Source organism: Otolemur garnettii, unplaced genomic scaffold (assembly GCF_000181295.1).
Source record: "Otolemur garnettii isolate 467f Iridium unplaced genomic scaffold, OtoGar3 scaffold00012, whole genome shotgun sequence".
NCBI lineage: Eukaryota > Metazoa > Chordata > Mammalia > Primates > Galagidae > Otolemur > Otolemur garnettii.
Window position 1 is genome coordinate 16,905,574 of NW_003852407.1, and position 14,857 is coordinate 16,920,430.

The 14,857-nt window shown below is 42.8% G+C and overlaps 1 protein-coding gene across 8 annotated transcripts in view; it reads right to left on the bottom strand.

Annotated features, from left to right (window-relative positions):
• The window catches only part of DTNA (dystrobrevin alpha), a 358,694-nt gene that overhangs the window by 80,366 nt on the left and 263,471 nt on the right, over positions 1 to 14,857 (bottom strand). For all 8 annotated transcript variants that reach the window (XM_023510207.1, XM_012802048.1, XM_003784746.1 and 5 more), the window contains 2 exons: positions 13,612 to 13,825; positions 1,851 to 1,936 (listed from right to left, as the gene is read on the bottom strand). In XM_023510207.1, coding sequence (XP_023365975.1) covers positions 1,851 to 1,936; positions 13,612 to 13,825 — 300 coding nt within the window. The remainder of the gene's footprint in view (positions 1 to 1,850; positions 1,937 to 13,611; positions 13,826 to 14,857) is intronic.

The window sequence follows — 14,857 nt, forward strand, 5'->3', positions numbered from 1 at the left end:
GGCTATTCTTTTGTTGCAGTTGTCCTTGTTTGGCAGGCCTGGGCCAGGTTTGAACCTACCAGATCTGGTGTATCTGGCTGGCACCCTAGCTGCTGAGCCCATTAAATTCTTTTCAGAAGAAGTTGAAAGCACAGTGAGTATATATATATATTTTTGTTTACTCTTTTTTCTGATCAACATCATTTAAGTGTGCTGTGGAGGTTTAACCAGGTTCAAGTGTGCCGAGAGATAAGAGAGGTTAAAAAACACCACACTACAGCCTCAAACTCCTGGACTCAAGTGATCCTCCTGCCTCCGCCTCCAGAGTAGCTGGGACTGCAGGCACACACCAGCAAGCCCGAGTAAATTTTCTGACATTTTTGTAGAGAAAGGGTCTCATTGTGTTGCGTTGGTCTTGAACTCCTGTGAAGCTATGTTTTGTTTTAAATGCCACTGGTTCCAGCATCATCTAATTTGCCTATTATCTTTCAATCCAACACTGAGGTAGACAGCTTTTTACTTTCCATATCTTTCAGGCTAATGACAAAGAACTATACTGACCCTCCCAAGGTCTGGTTGGGCATCTGTGAATCCTGGCTGCACAGGGCTCTTCCATGGAAGGAAGTTTCTGGAAGTGAAGGAAGCTGCCCGTTACCTGAGGCTTTGGTCCAACAAAATAACTCTCCCATGGAGTAAGTCTGGGGAAATTTCAAAGGAATAAAGGGTTTTTTCTGTATCTCCCGTCATCCTTTTCCTCTCAGTGAACTGAGAAGCAAGAAATCTCACTCAGAAGCTGACGGCGAGCAGGTGAGTATTCTGCCTGCGGGTCACGGATGGTAGCCGCTAGGGAAGCAGCCATCTCTACGGGTAGCTACAATCCCTAAATTTAGGATTCAGAGGAAAGCTGAGGGTCCACAGGCTGACTCAGCCCATTAACCACACAGCGGGGCTCATGCTCTGGGACCCCCAATTCCCCGGAGGAGGCCCTCCCTGATACAGCATCATAACCCAGACTCAGGATTTAGGGGGAGTGACAGGGTTTTACATTTTTCTTTTAAACAGCAGCATCAACATTTTAAACTAGTCAAAGATAAATATCCTTGGTCCCTCCCAGACTAGGGTTACTAGAGTCAGAAATTCTGGGGGTGAGACTCCAAAGTTTATGTTTCAAAAAGCCCTCCAGGTGTTTCTGATGCTTATAAAAATCGAAGACCTACTGGTGCAGGAAAAAGCCTCAGGGTTTAAATCCTGGTGTCGTCTTAGCTGTGTGATTGAATTAAACTCTCTGAGCCTCAGCTTCTTTACCTAAGACAAACAACCCACCCCCACTGTGCTGGTGATTACAAAGTTCTACCATATTTAGAGACAACACGTACGTGAAGGTTTATACTCCAAGTACTCAGCTGCGGTGTTTTTATTGGCATTCAGTTAATTCTCTCTGTAGTGTCGCTACGTGATTCCTATCCTGTGCCTTCCCCGGGCAATGTCTGCTGTGGAAAGTTTGGAGTTCCCAGGGATTTGAATAGCACTGGCTGAGAAGGATGAGGAAATGTGCTGGGAACTTTGGTTTTGGATTATCTAAGGGGAAAGGTTGCCCGTATGGCCCTGGGATGACGAGCTGCCTGTAAGACAAGGGACGTCTGAGGCTGAGTTTAGCTGGCGAGCCTCAGTGGATTGTGAGAAAGGGAAGCGTCCATTTCATTAACACTTAGTCAACATGAAAACATCTTCATGACAAAATCCAAAGATCAATGAAGCCCGTATTCCAAACAACTCTCACAAAATGGGGGAAGACGCAAGTGGGCAGGGAAACCTGGTAGCACGGGGAGGAGAGAAGGTGGCCGGAGGAGGGACAAGGAACAGTAACTTACATCTTAATTTGTCCATGATCTTCCCTCCACACAAGGTGGCGAGAGCCATTTTGACAGCAAATACGGAAATTTTGCCATGGCCTTCCCTGTTTAAAGAGAATAGAAAAAAGAAACAAACACGATGTTATTTGGACACGTCCAGGAACAAGGTTTGACCCTTTCTGTTCTGTAGAAATCACGGGGCACGTAGCTGCATGCGTGTGAACACATCCATTTTAGAAAAGGTTGTGGATATAATTCCAGGCACATGTTTGAAAAATTGTCTATTCAATGTTAACTTTTCTCAAGAGACACCAACATCTTCCAGTGTATTCTTTGTATATGTCCCTTGCTTGAAACATGGGCTAACAGCCAGGAGAACATTCACTAGTCAACTTGGACGTCAACAGCAGAACATGCTTCTCACTTGGGCTTTCAGAAAATGATTTTGTGGGTAATAATTCTACTTTCCTTAAACCAGGCTTCAGAAACATCATTCTGTTAAAAAGAGAATTCCTGAATTTGAGGTTAGGGTAACTATGGGGACTTTTTCATCTCATGTATTTTTTCAACCATTATTTCCTACCCACAAGCCAACTGTGATAAATTTACTTTTCAAGAAGAGCTGGTATTTTACTTTTAAAAACTTTTTTGGTGCAGTATTATGAGGATTTATTATTTTTATGCTCAATTATTATTTTATTTTTTTAAGATTTCAGGTAAATGGAAGGGTACAAGCAACTAGGTTACAATGTTTGCATTTGTTGGGTACAGTCCCCTTGTAGTTGTGTCCTGCACCCAAGAGGTCTACCAGATACACTTAACAGCGTACCCAATATGTAGGAGCACAGAGAGCTGGTATTTTAAAGGAGGGGAAGCAGGAGCCCTGTCTGAATAGTGCTCTTGCTCCCCGAATGACCCATGTGCTGCCAGATCTTAATTGATTCAGGAAGCATAACAAACCCGTCCCTCCCAAAATGTGATATAAAGGGCATACTGTAGGAAGTAGAATGTTTCAGCTAAGTTATCTCCCTGCTGGAATAAACTGTTTATTCTTATCTGCTCAGAATCAGGAAGCACATCTTCTTATTAATTCCTTTCTTTGATAGTTGCCACGCTTAATAATGATGAAAAGAGTTACTTAAAACAATGATGTGGCTGAAAGGTAAGTAAAAATCTACATCGACAAGGTTTTGGTGTATAGAATCAATCATTTATATGAATAAAATTCATATACCTGATATACTTTAGAAGGAGAAGATAATAAATAATTGTGGTTTTGTTCCTTACCAGATTTCAGAGAGGGGTCATTTGTCACTTATCTTCGTGGCTGTCATGCTTAGCATAATCCCTGAAATACAGCCGGCCAGATTGCAAAACTGACTGAGCCTTATGCTCGTGACGCTCCCATTTATATTTCTAAGCCTGAGCACCAGACTTATGCAATCATTTATTGGAAATCTCCACTTGGATACCTCACGCCAAACCAAGTGTGTTCAAAATAGGACTTACTATCTTTACAGAGCTCTTTCGTAATACTCAGGTTACCCCTAATGCTAATCTAGTCTTCCCTCTGTTTCCTCTTTTGGTTGTTGGAACCTCCATGTACCTGGTTACCCAAAAATGAATCCTGGAGCAAGGGTCACCCTGGATCTCTTGCTCTTCCTAAATTCATATACTGCTTTTTTTTTTTCAGACAGTCTCACTCAATTGCCCCAGGCTAGAGTGCTCTGGCCTCATAGCTCACAGCAACCTCAAATTCCAGGGCTCAAGTGGTTGTCTCAGCCTCCTGAGTAGCTGGGACTACAGGCATGTGCCACCTGTAATTTTTCTATTTTTAGTAGAGGCAGGGTCTTCCTCTTGCTCAGGCTGGTCTCAAATTCCTGACTTCAAGTACTCCACCTGCCTCGGCCTTCCAGAACGGGAGGATTACAGGTGTGAGCCTGGATATAAATTCATTATTGCTTTGAACAGATGTTTGAGGGACTCAAACATACTTCTGAACTGTATGTTAAATCAATTCTCATCTTTCCATCCCCACTCTTGTTGCTTCAGTCAGCTCTGGCGTTAGTGCTGTAGTAAGCTCTAAAACAGTCTCTCTGCTTTGCACAAATACGTACAAATCTGACCCTATCTTTGTTTAAAACTTCCTTACCTCCTCTTGCCCACAAGATCAGCTCCTAACTTTTCCCCACGGCCTACGCAGCAATCTCCTCTGGTCTCATCTGCTGCCATCACACACCAGGCACACTGTTCCATGCCTTCTGGCCCTTGGCCTTCCCTGTGGTCTGCCCACCCCTCACCCCCCCCCCATTTGTCAAGATGCTGCTCCGTATCCTCATTCACTTAGCTTTGAAAACAGCTTTTCTCCAGCACGCTCATGCTGGGCAATCCCTCTGCCCTTCATTTTTATCTATTTTTTGTAACCGGTCACACCGAGTGACCTTGATTTATTTAGATGTCTGCAATGTGCCTGAATTTGGGCAGAGATGACATCTTCAGAATTAGTTGAGTTCCTAGTGCCTAGCGCTTGTCTCACACAGAAGTAGGGATCAATAAATTTCTTATACCAAGGCACGGGTATTAATCCTTATAACAGGTACCCTTGGAATTTTTAATGGCCACTCTGTAAGTTGTTCACTATTTTTACAGCAGGTAGCTGTAATATACATTTAGAGATTTTGTAAAAACCACCTTATTCAAAATTATTCCTGCACCCTGCATTCTCCTGTGCGTGGAGTAACAAACAGTTGACTTCAGGAAGTAACTGGCTTCTTTTCCCAAACGGTAACATGGTTCAAGTAATGAGAACAGGAAAGCCCACAAGGTATGGAATATTAGGAATAATATAGCAATAATGCAGTCATCAAGATGCAAAGAAATTGAGGAACATTATGAGGCTTTGAGAGTAATACAATGAGTCAGAGAGAACAATTGAACTCCGAGGAGAGCGAGCATTGACCACAGCTGAGTTTGGAACGGAGTGTTCTCCAAAGGATGAAATCATGATAGCTCACAGGTGGATTTTTAGACCTTCGCTTTTAATACAGAAGATCGTGGGGAGATCACCAGGCCTGCATTGTTCCTGGAAATGGAAGATTGATGACATTAAATCCAACAGCAGTTGTATCAGAGCTACTCTGCCAAACTGACACAATCTATCCAGATAAATCACCAAGACGCCAAATGAATGAGAGTTTTGGAGGAACTCAAGGGTGAAATTAGTCCACTGGAATCTTTTGTTACGCAAGCTGCTGTGCCAGACTGCAAATGTGACCCTTGTCATGAAGATGGATTTGGGGCTGGGGGCTAGGCAGGGATTCCAGTCATGGTAAGCACACCAAGAGTGGGTGAGTTCAGACCAGGCTTGCCCAGGCACTAGAGTTTCAGGAGTTTCAGGAGTAAGAGGAGATGACTAACTCTGCAATAGAGAATGGAGGCGCTAAGGAAGCAAGGAGTAGGGAGAAGTTGGCACACCCCAAACAGAGCAATGTAAGAGACATGCTCATCAGGAATTATCACGGGTTGGGATCTGTTGGATGTAGAACAGTCAGTGAAATCTGTGCAGTGTCTGGGAAGTGGAAGCTCATTGGGGTGGATGACAGGAAGCTCCTAGAAGTCTTATGCAAATCAGCAGGAAAGGAGCACATTGTTCCAAGGTGAGTAAGTCCACGGTGATGCCTCTAGGGCAGTAGTTCTCAACCTTCCTAATGCCTCCTAATGCCGTGACTCTTTAATACAGTTCCTCATGTTGTGACCCCCAACCATAAAATTATTTGCATTGCTACTTCATAACTGTAATTTTGCCACTGTTATGAATTGTAATGTAAACATCTGATATGCAGGTTGTATTTTGATTGTTACAAAGGGGTCACAACCCACAGGTTGAGAACTGCTGCTCTAGGGGTAAGGTATCAACACTGCACCTATGGAATGTTGGCTGTCAGCCACAGGCTTGCTGTCAGTGCTGAGGACCGAAACCACAGATTGTCCCTAACGCTGCTGGCCAAGCAGGCTGGGAATGGGGCCACAGCAGAAGAATAGAAAACGTCTCACTCTTTCCTTGCTTTTACAAAAAACTATGGCAGCACACCTTGAATTGGGTGTGCAGTTCTGATTGCTACCTCAAAAAGACATAACGGAGCCAGTGGTGTTTGAGAGACTGATGTATCACAGTGGGCACGGTGGAAGCACAGACTTTTAGGAGGGGCCTTAGGAGTCTGTAACCAATTACAGGACCACCTCCAAGCTTTTCTTCGAGAATTAAAGCTGCTAGTGCAACTGATTCTTTAGTAATGTAAAAGACACAGTAAAAACTTAAAAATGTACTAGGAGAGTGTCTTTTTAAATTAAAAGAATAATTTTATTTTAAAAATAACATAATAAAATTTTACTTATTGTAGGGAGGGAATGCAAGGCTTAATGCATGCCTTACTCTTGAATCTTGGCAATGGAATATAGAGAGGATGTCAAACTACAGTACACATTTTAAGAAAGTAAACAACTGTATTAATATTATAATACTCAATATGCCAATAATAAAACATGAATATAAGTCACAGTAAGCACCTCTGGTAATTGCATAAGTCCAAGGTGACTCGAGTATTACAATTTTAATACAATGGTTTCCTGTCTTAAAACGTGTATACATTTTTTGGCACCCTCTGTATTAGTTTCTAAGCCAATTTTCCTGGAGCTTTTGCCTATACAAACTTGACTTTCTCGTTTTAGCTTGACATTCCCAGATACTCCATTAAATTGTATATTGGCATTTAATTAACAACTAACGAGGGAATTAAGAGACACAGGTTAACATATGTAAATTATCAAAGATGCGAACTGAAATGGCTTCATAAATTAATGTTTCTTTAAATCTCTTATTTCCTTCTATTCTTTTTCTCACTCTTAGAATTTACAAATTATCCTAAGGGACGGATGATTGAAAACAGGGAGAGGAAAGCACTAAACCTTTAGCTACAATAGTAACATCCATGCTGATTGGTTGAGTGCCTGTTCTAAAAACATGTACATTATGACCTCAGAGCTTGACTTGTCATCATAAAAAGGCAGTAACCGCTGTAGTCTGGGCTGCATTTCCTGTAACTTTATATATAGACAAACGAATTTCTTGCAACTAAGAAGATATTATTTGTTGTGAGAAGGTGCAGGGAAGAGAAAATTTGCTTTTGATGAGAAGACAACAAATAGATATCAATCGTTCTGGGATATTAGGCTCAACTCAAAACAGAACATAAATTTTCACTGAATTGCCAAGAGATTTTCCTGTTTGAGGTTACGAAATCCAATGATAGACCGCAAGTCCTCAGCAGTGCTGTTTGAATTCTGATGTTTTCTCGAACAGGCAGGAGAAATCATTTTCTCTATGAAGAGTACTAAAAATGGCTTGGCGCCTGTGGCTCAAGCGGCTAAGGCGCCAGCCACATACACCTAAGGTGGTGGGTTTGAATCCAGCCCGGGCCTGCCAAACAACAATGATGGCTGCAACCAAAAAATGGCTGGGTGTTGTGGCGGGTGCCTGTAGTCCCAGCTACTTGGGAGGCTGAGGCAGGAGACTCGCTTGAGCCCAGGAGTTGGAGGTTGCTGTGAGTTGTGATGCCATGGCACTCTACCCAGGGGGGTAGCTTGAGGCTCTGTCTCAAAAAAAAAAAAAGAAAAAGAAAGAGAGTACGAAAATCAGAAGCCCTTTCTTTCGCCAACATAGTTTACAAAAACATCTGGTGAACATTTTCAGCAAGCAGAGGCCCAGCAGAGGCTCAGATTGTTCTTTCTCACACACTTTTGATGGCTTAATTAACTGAATCACTCCCTTCTCCTTGCTTCTACAATATGCCTCTGTTCTAATTTTTATCTGAAAATTATTTTGCTCATGTGTATCACTCATTTAGTCGCTCAACAAATATTTAGTGGAATTGTCCTAGAGGTTGGGGATCTATGGATGAGTAAGACGCGGCTCTTCCCTTCCATTTGTTCACAATGTGTTGGAGATAAAAGAGGCAGAGAACGTTCATTTTAATACAACACATTGTTACAAAGGACAGCTCATCTCATTTCACCTTGTATGATTGGTCATTTGCTCTGGGCTATCATGGCACTTAGCACATAGCAAGCTCTTAACATGTATTATTTAAATTAAATGGATACACAAGTGAAAAGAAACTTTCTGATTTACTATGTAAAATTTACACTGGGAAACAAAATTTGAGTAAAATGATAATGATTGACTTTATGGCTCTTACTATTAGATTGTGAAGTTATGTGAAGCCTTGAATTTAGACATGACCATATACAGAATCAATAGTGGAGTTAACCCATGAGCAGAAAGACACCCCTTTTCTGGATCCAGCATCTCTTTGGGCTCCCCCAATGTTAGCAAAACATCTAGAAAAGAATGCATATCCCTGGGCCAGGTGAGTTGACAGGGGTTTCTCTAGAGGGAAAAGGGCCAATACTGCTGGGATGTCTCCTTTAGCCGTTGCAATTCCAACTTCCACATGTCCAAAGTGAAAGTCAGAGAGATGAAGGACATTAAGGATAGACAACTGGTCTACAATTGTGAACATTCCCCAGAAAGCGCTTGCATTTGAGCAGCATGGATGGAGTACTTTTCACAAGAACAACATTTTGGTTACTAAAAGAGAATGTTCTATGGGCATCTTGAAGATGTGCTAAGACAAAAGTCATCAAGCCAAGTAAACACTGATCTGAGCACCTGGCTTTGGCCACATAGATAACAGAAGAAAAGAGAAGAACGTTTGGTTTTAGGGACTTTTTCTTTCTTTCCTTTCCAGATACACAGAGTCTCAAACACAAACACCGCATTTTGTTGGTGCACAGAGAAACGACTGTGTACTGGATCGCGCATCTTGCGTGAAACATCAGAATCATTTTTAAAATGCAGAAGGCAGAAGGATGTCGGCAGAATTCTAATATCATTTTGCCTCTGCGCATTTGAAATAGTTCTGGGGTGCCTTTCACAACGTCAGGGCCCTCGGCAGTGGGAGTGGTTGTCCGCATGGCTCAGCAAGGTGCCATACGTCAAATACAGAGGAAAACACGGACTTTGTCTCTGTGTTAAGACGATAGATTCGCTGCTTATGTTAGCTGTAAAGAATCAATTCTAATGCTACCATGTAAAACTTGCTAAGTTGGCCGGTTAGCTCAGTTGGTTAGAGCGTGGTGCTAATAAAACTTGTTAAGTCCAAGTATTAATATCTCTTTCACATACATTCTTTCAAACATGTCTAAATACCATAAACTGGAAAGATTAGAAATATGCGCATAATAACTTATAATATGCAGGATAAGTCTGGGAGGAAAATCAGTACATTAATTCTCATTTAAGAAATTGTAATAGAAAGCATGAATAGAGCTGAACTTAGACTGAGTCTGCTGCTGGAACAAAATGATTTTTTCCAATTCACCTTAGATATGAAGGTCTGTGACCTACAAATTACTTAGCCTTCCAGTGTCACAGCTGTGTCATCTCCTCAATGTGCAGAATGATAACATGACGCCAGATCAATAAGATCGTTGGCAGACAGTAAAGCTCAGTACATCTCAGCTATTATTACGATTGTCGCATTACTAGAGATATAGCTTGTATCATTAGAAAGCTGGCATTGGGACTACAGCATGGGACCCTTGAAGACATGCAAATTGCTCTTCCTTTTAACACTTATTGTTTTTCACGATGACTCCTGGGTGATTGAATATAGACGGAAGTGATATTTGCTAAAACTGGGCCACTGTCACCTAATTGACTTTAGGAAGAACTGTCCTACCATTAAGGAATGGAAATGAGATTAGGTAAAGACTAAAGTTGCTGGGAAGTAACAGAAGGACACTGAAGTCTTTTTTAAAAAAGCATCACCCACATTGGCAACTATGACCACCTGGTTATTTCTCTGTGGAGCAGAAATAGAGATAGAGGGTCTGAATCGAGATGCCTGGGACTCGCTAGTTTGGGTAATACAGCTGGAGATTAGAGAAAGAATTCAAAGAAATTAGTGCAACAAGAGCTAAGAAAGATGGACCTTTGATATTTGTAGATTGATTCATGCTCGTGTTGGTCTCACAGGACCTGTGCATATGAAGTGAACAAGCCACGGTCCTCCCCTGAAGTGACTCGCGAGAGGCAGTCACATACACAGACAGGTGCCATGAGGCAATAGTGAGACCTGGGGAGGGCAGTCTACTCGGCTGTGGGAGGCAAAGGGCTGACAGGGTATCAGTTTGTGCGTTCACCTCTCAAAAAGGCTGCCCCTTATAGACCTTGGAGAATTATGTTCATCTTCTAAGTTTCTGCAATGTTGCTCTTCTTTGGAGTTATTTTTGATTTACTCGAAAATAATCACAGTAAAGGTCCTGAGAACACTTCAAAGAGATTTTTACCCCCCAGTGAAATATGAACAAGAGGTGAGAGAAAAGGTGCTGCCGGGCTGTGAGTGGATTCTGGAGGGGAGAGCCTCGGATGGGAGGCGTCACGGCAAAGAAAGGAAGGCGGTAGGCCCGTGCCTGGGCGTACGCAGGAAAGGGACCAGAGGAAGTAGAGTCCGGCCCAAGTGCTGGACATTTTCTGATGTACCTTTTTCCCTCTCAGCCCTTGCTCCCATCTTCGGAGACCTCTTTTTCCACCCTTCCTAGGCACACCCCTCCACTTCCCTAGACACCTTAGAAAAGATAGCTGTGGCCGTGGAAAGATCTGCTAAGAAGTTGGTCGGTATCAGTCACTGGGTGATTGATTCCCTCCTCCCTGGAATATGGCCATTTTTAGAAGGACAGTCAAGTAGAACAAAAGTCTTCTCGATTCGAAGGACTATTTCTTCAATGACAGAATAGCCAGCATGGGCAGAGGCCATTGCTACCTCCTAATATTCTACAAATCATCCTGTGTAGGTAGCAATGTACTTACCTTCTAAGAGGATGACTTGGCCAAAGAGCAGAGAAAGCTTTGTATCCAACAAACTGATGATGGTCTATAAAAAGCATCCATGTATGAGAATTGAGATCTAGATTTTATTTTTTATGGATGGAAGGCAGTGCTTTTAGTCTTTGGGGGGAACTGTGGTTGTGGGAAGGTGAGTCTGATCCCCAGGGATACACCAGAGTAAGCTGAGCGTTAATCTTCACTTCAGATTACTATTTTCTTGGCAGAGTCTAACTGGCTGCATTTTAGGGCTCCCTAGAAAAATGACCAAGTTCCTTTGAATGCACTCTTATACTTCATGAGTTCAAATTTCTGCACTGTCTCCTCTTTTCTTTTTTCACCTCAAGACCACTGAGTATTTTCTCTCCTCTTTTTAATATTTACCTCTTTAGAGAGTCCAAGTTCTTGTGACATCTCTGATTTTTATTTTGAATTGTTCCCTTTTTATGAATCTGTCCATTCAAAAGACAGCAAGTGGGAGAAAACCCCCTCCACGTTTTAACGATTCTATAATAGCGACAGCACATCTTTGTTTTACCCGTCCCAGACTCGTTCGCGTCTGCCAAAACACAGAAGCTACTCTTCAACACCCGGGCTCTATCACGGGACAGGTGGCAGGAAGTGACATCAGCTTTCCCTGCTGGATCTCATTTGGATCAATGGGAGTTTACTATAATAAGAAATAGAGTAGAACATTCATTTTATTCTTACATTTCCAGTGAGTTGTACTTCCTGACGGCTTACGTATCCAAAATTCCGTGCCATCAGATGGAAAATTCGAGTGTCAGTAGGATTGCCTATGCTTATCTACTATGGCCAAGGAGAGAAAGCGCAGCTGAGGACTGCGATTGCTTTGTGGATGTGTTTATAAATCCACTACAGTAAAATTATTGAAACTAGACATAAGGGGCCTTCCTGAATGTAAGAAGAACAGGCACCGCATAAACATTTCTTCTGAACTTCTCTGTGAATAGTTTCTTATCTTAGGATGATCCTTAAACATAGTGTTCACTGGTCTTGAAATGACTCAGCTACGAAGGATGGACATAAAGTTCATGTGCCATTTAAATAGTAAACTCACTTACTATTAATTAGGAAACTAATATAAATAGTAAACTAATTTACTACTTGTTAAATAGTAAACTAATTTAAGTTGCACATGAACTTTATGTCCATGCTACCTTACCAATAGCTATTTAAAGAACACAGATTTCTCTATATTTAGACACAACCTAACCAATGTTTATAAACAAATATGAAAAATCTAGCCCTGTTAGTGAGAGTCCCACGTGTTTGGGAAAACACCCTCTTCCTTATTGTTAATCTGGTCCCATTACTGTAGGATGGAGTGGGTGTAAATTATTCTTTAGCTTTGATTCCTTGTGAACCCTCTAGCAATATTCTAGGATTTCGTGGAAAATTACATTTCTCTTTTTACATTTCCCATTGTTACACTGCTAACAAACAAGTCCGCTGACGTCTTTATTGGCAAGTCTGGAAGCTTGTGAAGGGGCCAGGATGGAAATGCTGTTGCAGAAACTCCACAGCCTGAGTCCATGCTGCCGCCTGTCATGTGGAAACAGCCCCCCTCACATGCCCCCCTGCCTGGTTACCATGGCAACTGGGCCAGAGCAGTGCCCCTAGTTCTGAAGTCTCACAGTCGAAGCAAGGAGTTTACCAATCTGGACTGTCCATTTTAAAACTGTTTATTTCAACTTGAGAATTTGTCCAAATATAAACACCATGGAGACAACGTAGACTCGTAAACCTGAACGGGAATAATACTGTTAACACTCCAGGTTGCAAAGTGACAGCTGGTGACTTTTGTGAGTTACACAATAACATCAGCTTGACTGGAACATCTCCACTGTCGGGGCAAATACTCCCAGGGCCTGGCCAGGTCACGAGACTAAGCAAAATCTTCTGAGAATCCTAAAATAGGATTCCTGAAAGGCCAGGTTAGTAATTTTCCTTTTTAATATTCAAAACAAGTAGTGAAATTAAGAGAGGGTGATTCTCTGTCCAGACTAGAGGGTACTAGCAAAGCCCTTTTGAGATTTGAGGCTGATAATGTAATTTAGCGGAGATTTTTTCCATTTCATGAGTCTGCCACATACACCTTGGAAAAGACACCTTAGCTGAATACTTAAGTCCCCACTTGACCCCTAACAAGCTGCGAAGACACTGGACAGGTGACAATCTCTTTGTGTTTCAGTTCCTTCATCTGTAAAATGAGAAACCTGGATGACGTTTTAAGATCTCAGCCAGCTCTGAAATTCTCTGATTCTATGAGGGGAAATTATACGATGATGAAGCTGAGTTTCAACTGTGGCCGTGGACAGCATCCCATTGTCTTATTCACCAGTCTATTTAACACAAGTCATGGTTACTTTGACTAGGCTGATCTAGAAACCCTTTTCAATTTATTTCCTGTTTGCTCTAGGGCCTTGTTAGGACATCTCAGAAACACTGTCTTAAATAATTTGCAAAGAAGCAAGTTAAAAACATTCTCCCACTTCACACTTCATTAAATTGCTCCACAGGCAGCACTCTCAAGCGTCCATAGCTTCTAGGAAGTATGGGATGAGTTAAATAAAGGTCAGCACATAAAATTCAATTGTCTTCAAATTCCTCTGGCACTATCTTACTCCCTAGTCCTTCCCACAGCATTTAAAATTTATATTCAACACACGGAGGCTTTACAGTGACATCAACATCGGATGAAGAAAAATGGGACTGTTACTCTAGGAAATTATTGGGGGAGAAGACTGAGAAGTAGGAGAGGGAAGGGACACGAGGCACACAGAGGGGACCAGAGGTTCAGAGAGTGCTTACGGATCGAAGGCTGCAAGCAGGAAGTTGAGGAGGAGGCTGATGGACTGCTCCACCTGGATTTGGTGCGTGGTGGGCATCCGTTTGTTGAGCTGGTAAAACATGGTGGAGAGCACGGCCTCCAAGCGGGCCACGTTGAGCTCTATGTTGGGGTCCAGGTTGTTCAGGGCGTTCTCCCGCAAGGCTTCTATGACATTCCAAATGTCCACCAGGTGCACTAGGATTAAAGCGGAGTCAACACGTCAGGCCACAGTGCATGGAAAGCAAACACTATTTTACGTGTCCATCTGTCCTGTTTTGTCCAGGCTCCTCACCTGCATTCAGCTGTCACAGGGGTTGACATAAATAAGCAAACACAGGCGGTGTAATACACAGACTACAGCACAGACGTGGCTGCAGTCTGTACTAGCAAGCCAATGGCTTACTGAACACCATCGCAGTAGGTTCTCTACCGCCAATTGTTTCCATTCTTCACGATGACCCTTGAAGGATGGTTATAATCCCCTCCCTGGTGAATGGCACCCCCACCCCGTCCCCTAACCCGGCTGGAATCTAGATTTCATTGCCCCAGGCTATCAGTGACCGAGTCCCATGGACTCTGTGTCTCCCAAGTATCCCTTTCATTCTGCCATGTTCATGGACACTCACTGCCCACACTGATTCTGTCACCCAGTGCTGTCACCATGGTTCCTCACTAGGTGACTGAGTCAGCTCTTTGAGTCTTTGCCCTTTTCCCTCTCCAATTCTTTCTCAACTGGAAAGCTGACATGCCACTTGTGTGCGGCTTCAAGTTCTTTAATAACTTCCCATTGATGTGAAATCCAGGCCTGGGGTGCACATTTCTTTCTTTTTGGGGTCTGGCCTCTGCTTACTTTTCATCTACGTCTCCTCCATCAGACCTGGCTGTTAACACCACTTCCTCACGGATCTCTCCCTGGGTCCCCACCTCCGGTGCTGCACCCCTGCTGTGTGCCTCCTGGGAAGGCTGTTCTTCCCCGTCACGGTCTGTCACGGGCACTCTCGTGTGGACCAGGTGCTTGTTCCCCCCCTTCCCGCTCTGCACTGTCTGTGACACAGAAGAGACCGCGTCTGTTGCATAAGGGTTCACACCCCTAGCGCCCATCACTGTACAAATCACAGAAGCTTAATAAATATCTTTTGACTAAATGAATGAATCATAGAGAAATGACTAAACAGTCAGACAGGGTTTTCTAAGGATGCATTTGATTTCTAAAGAAGCAATAGGGCA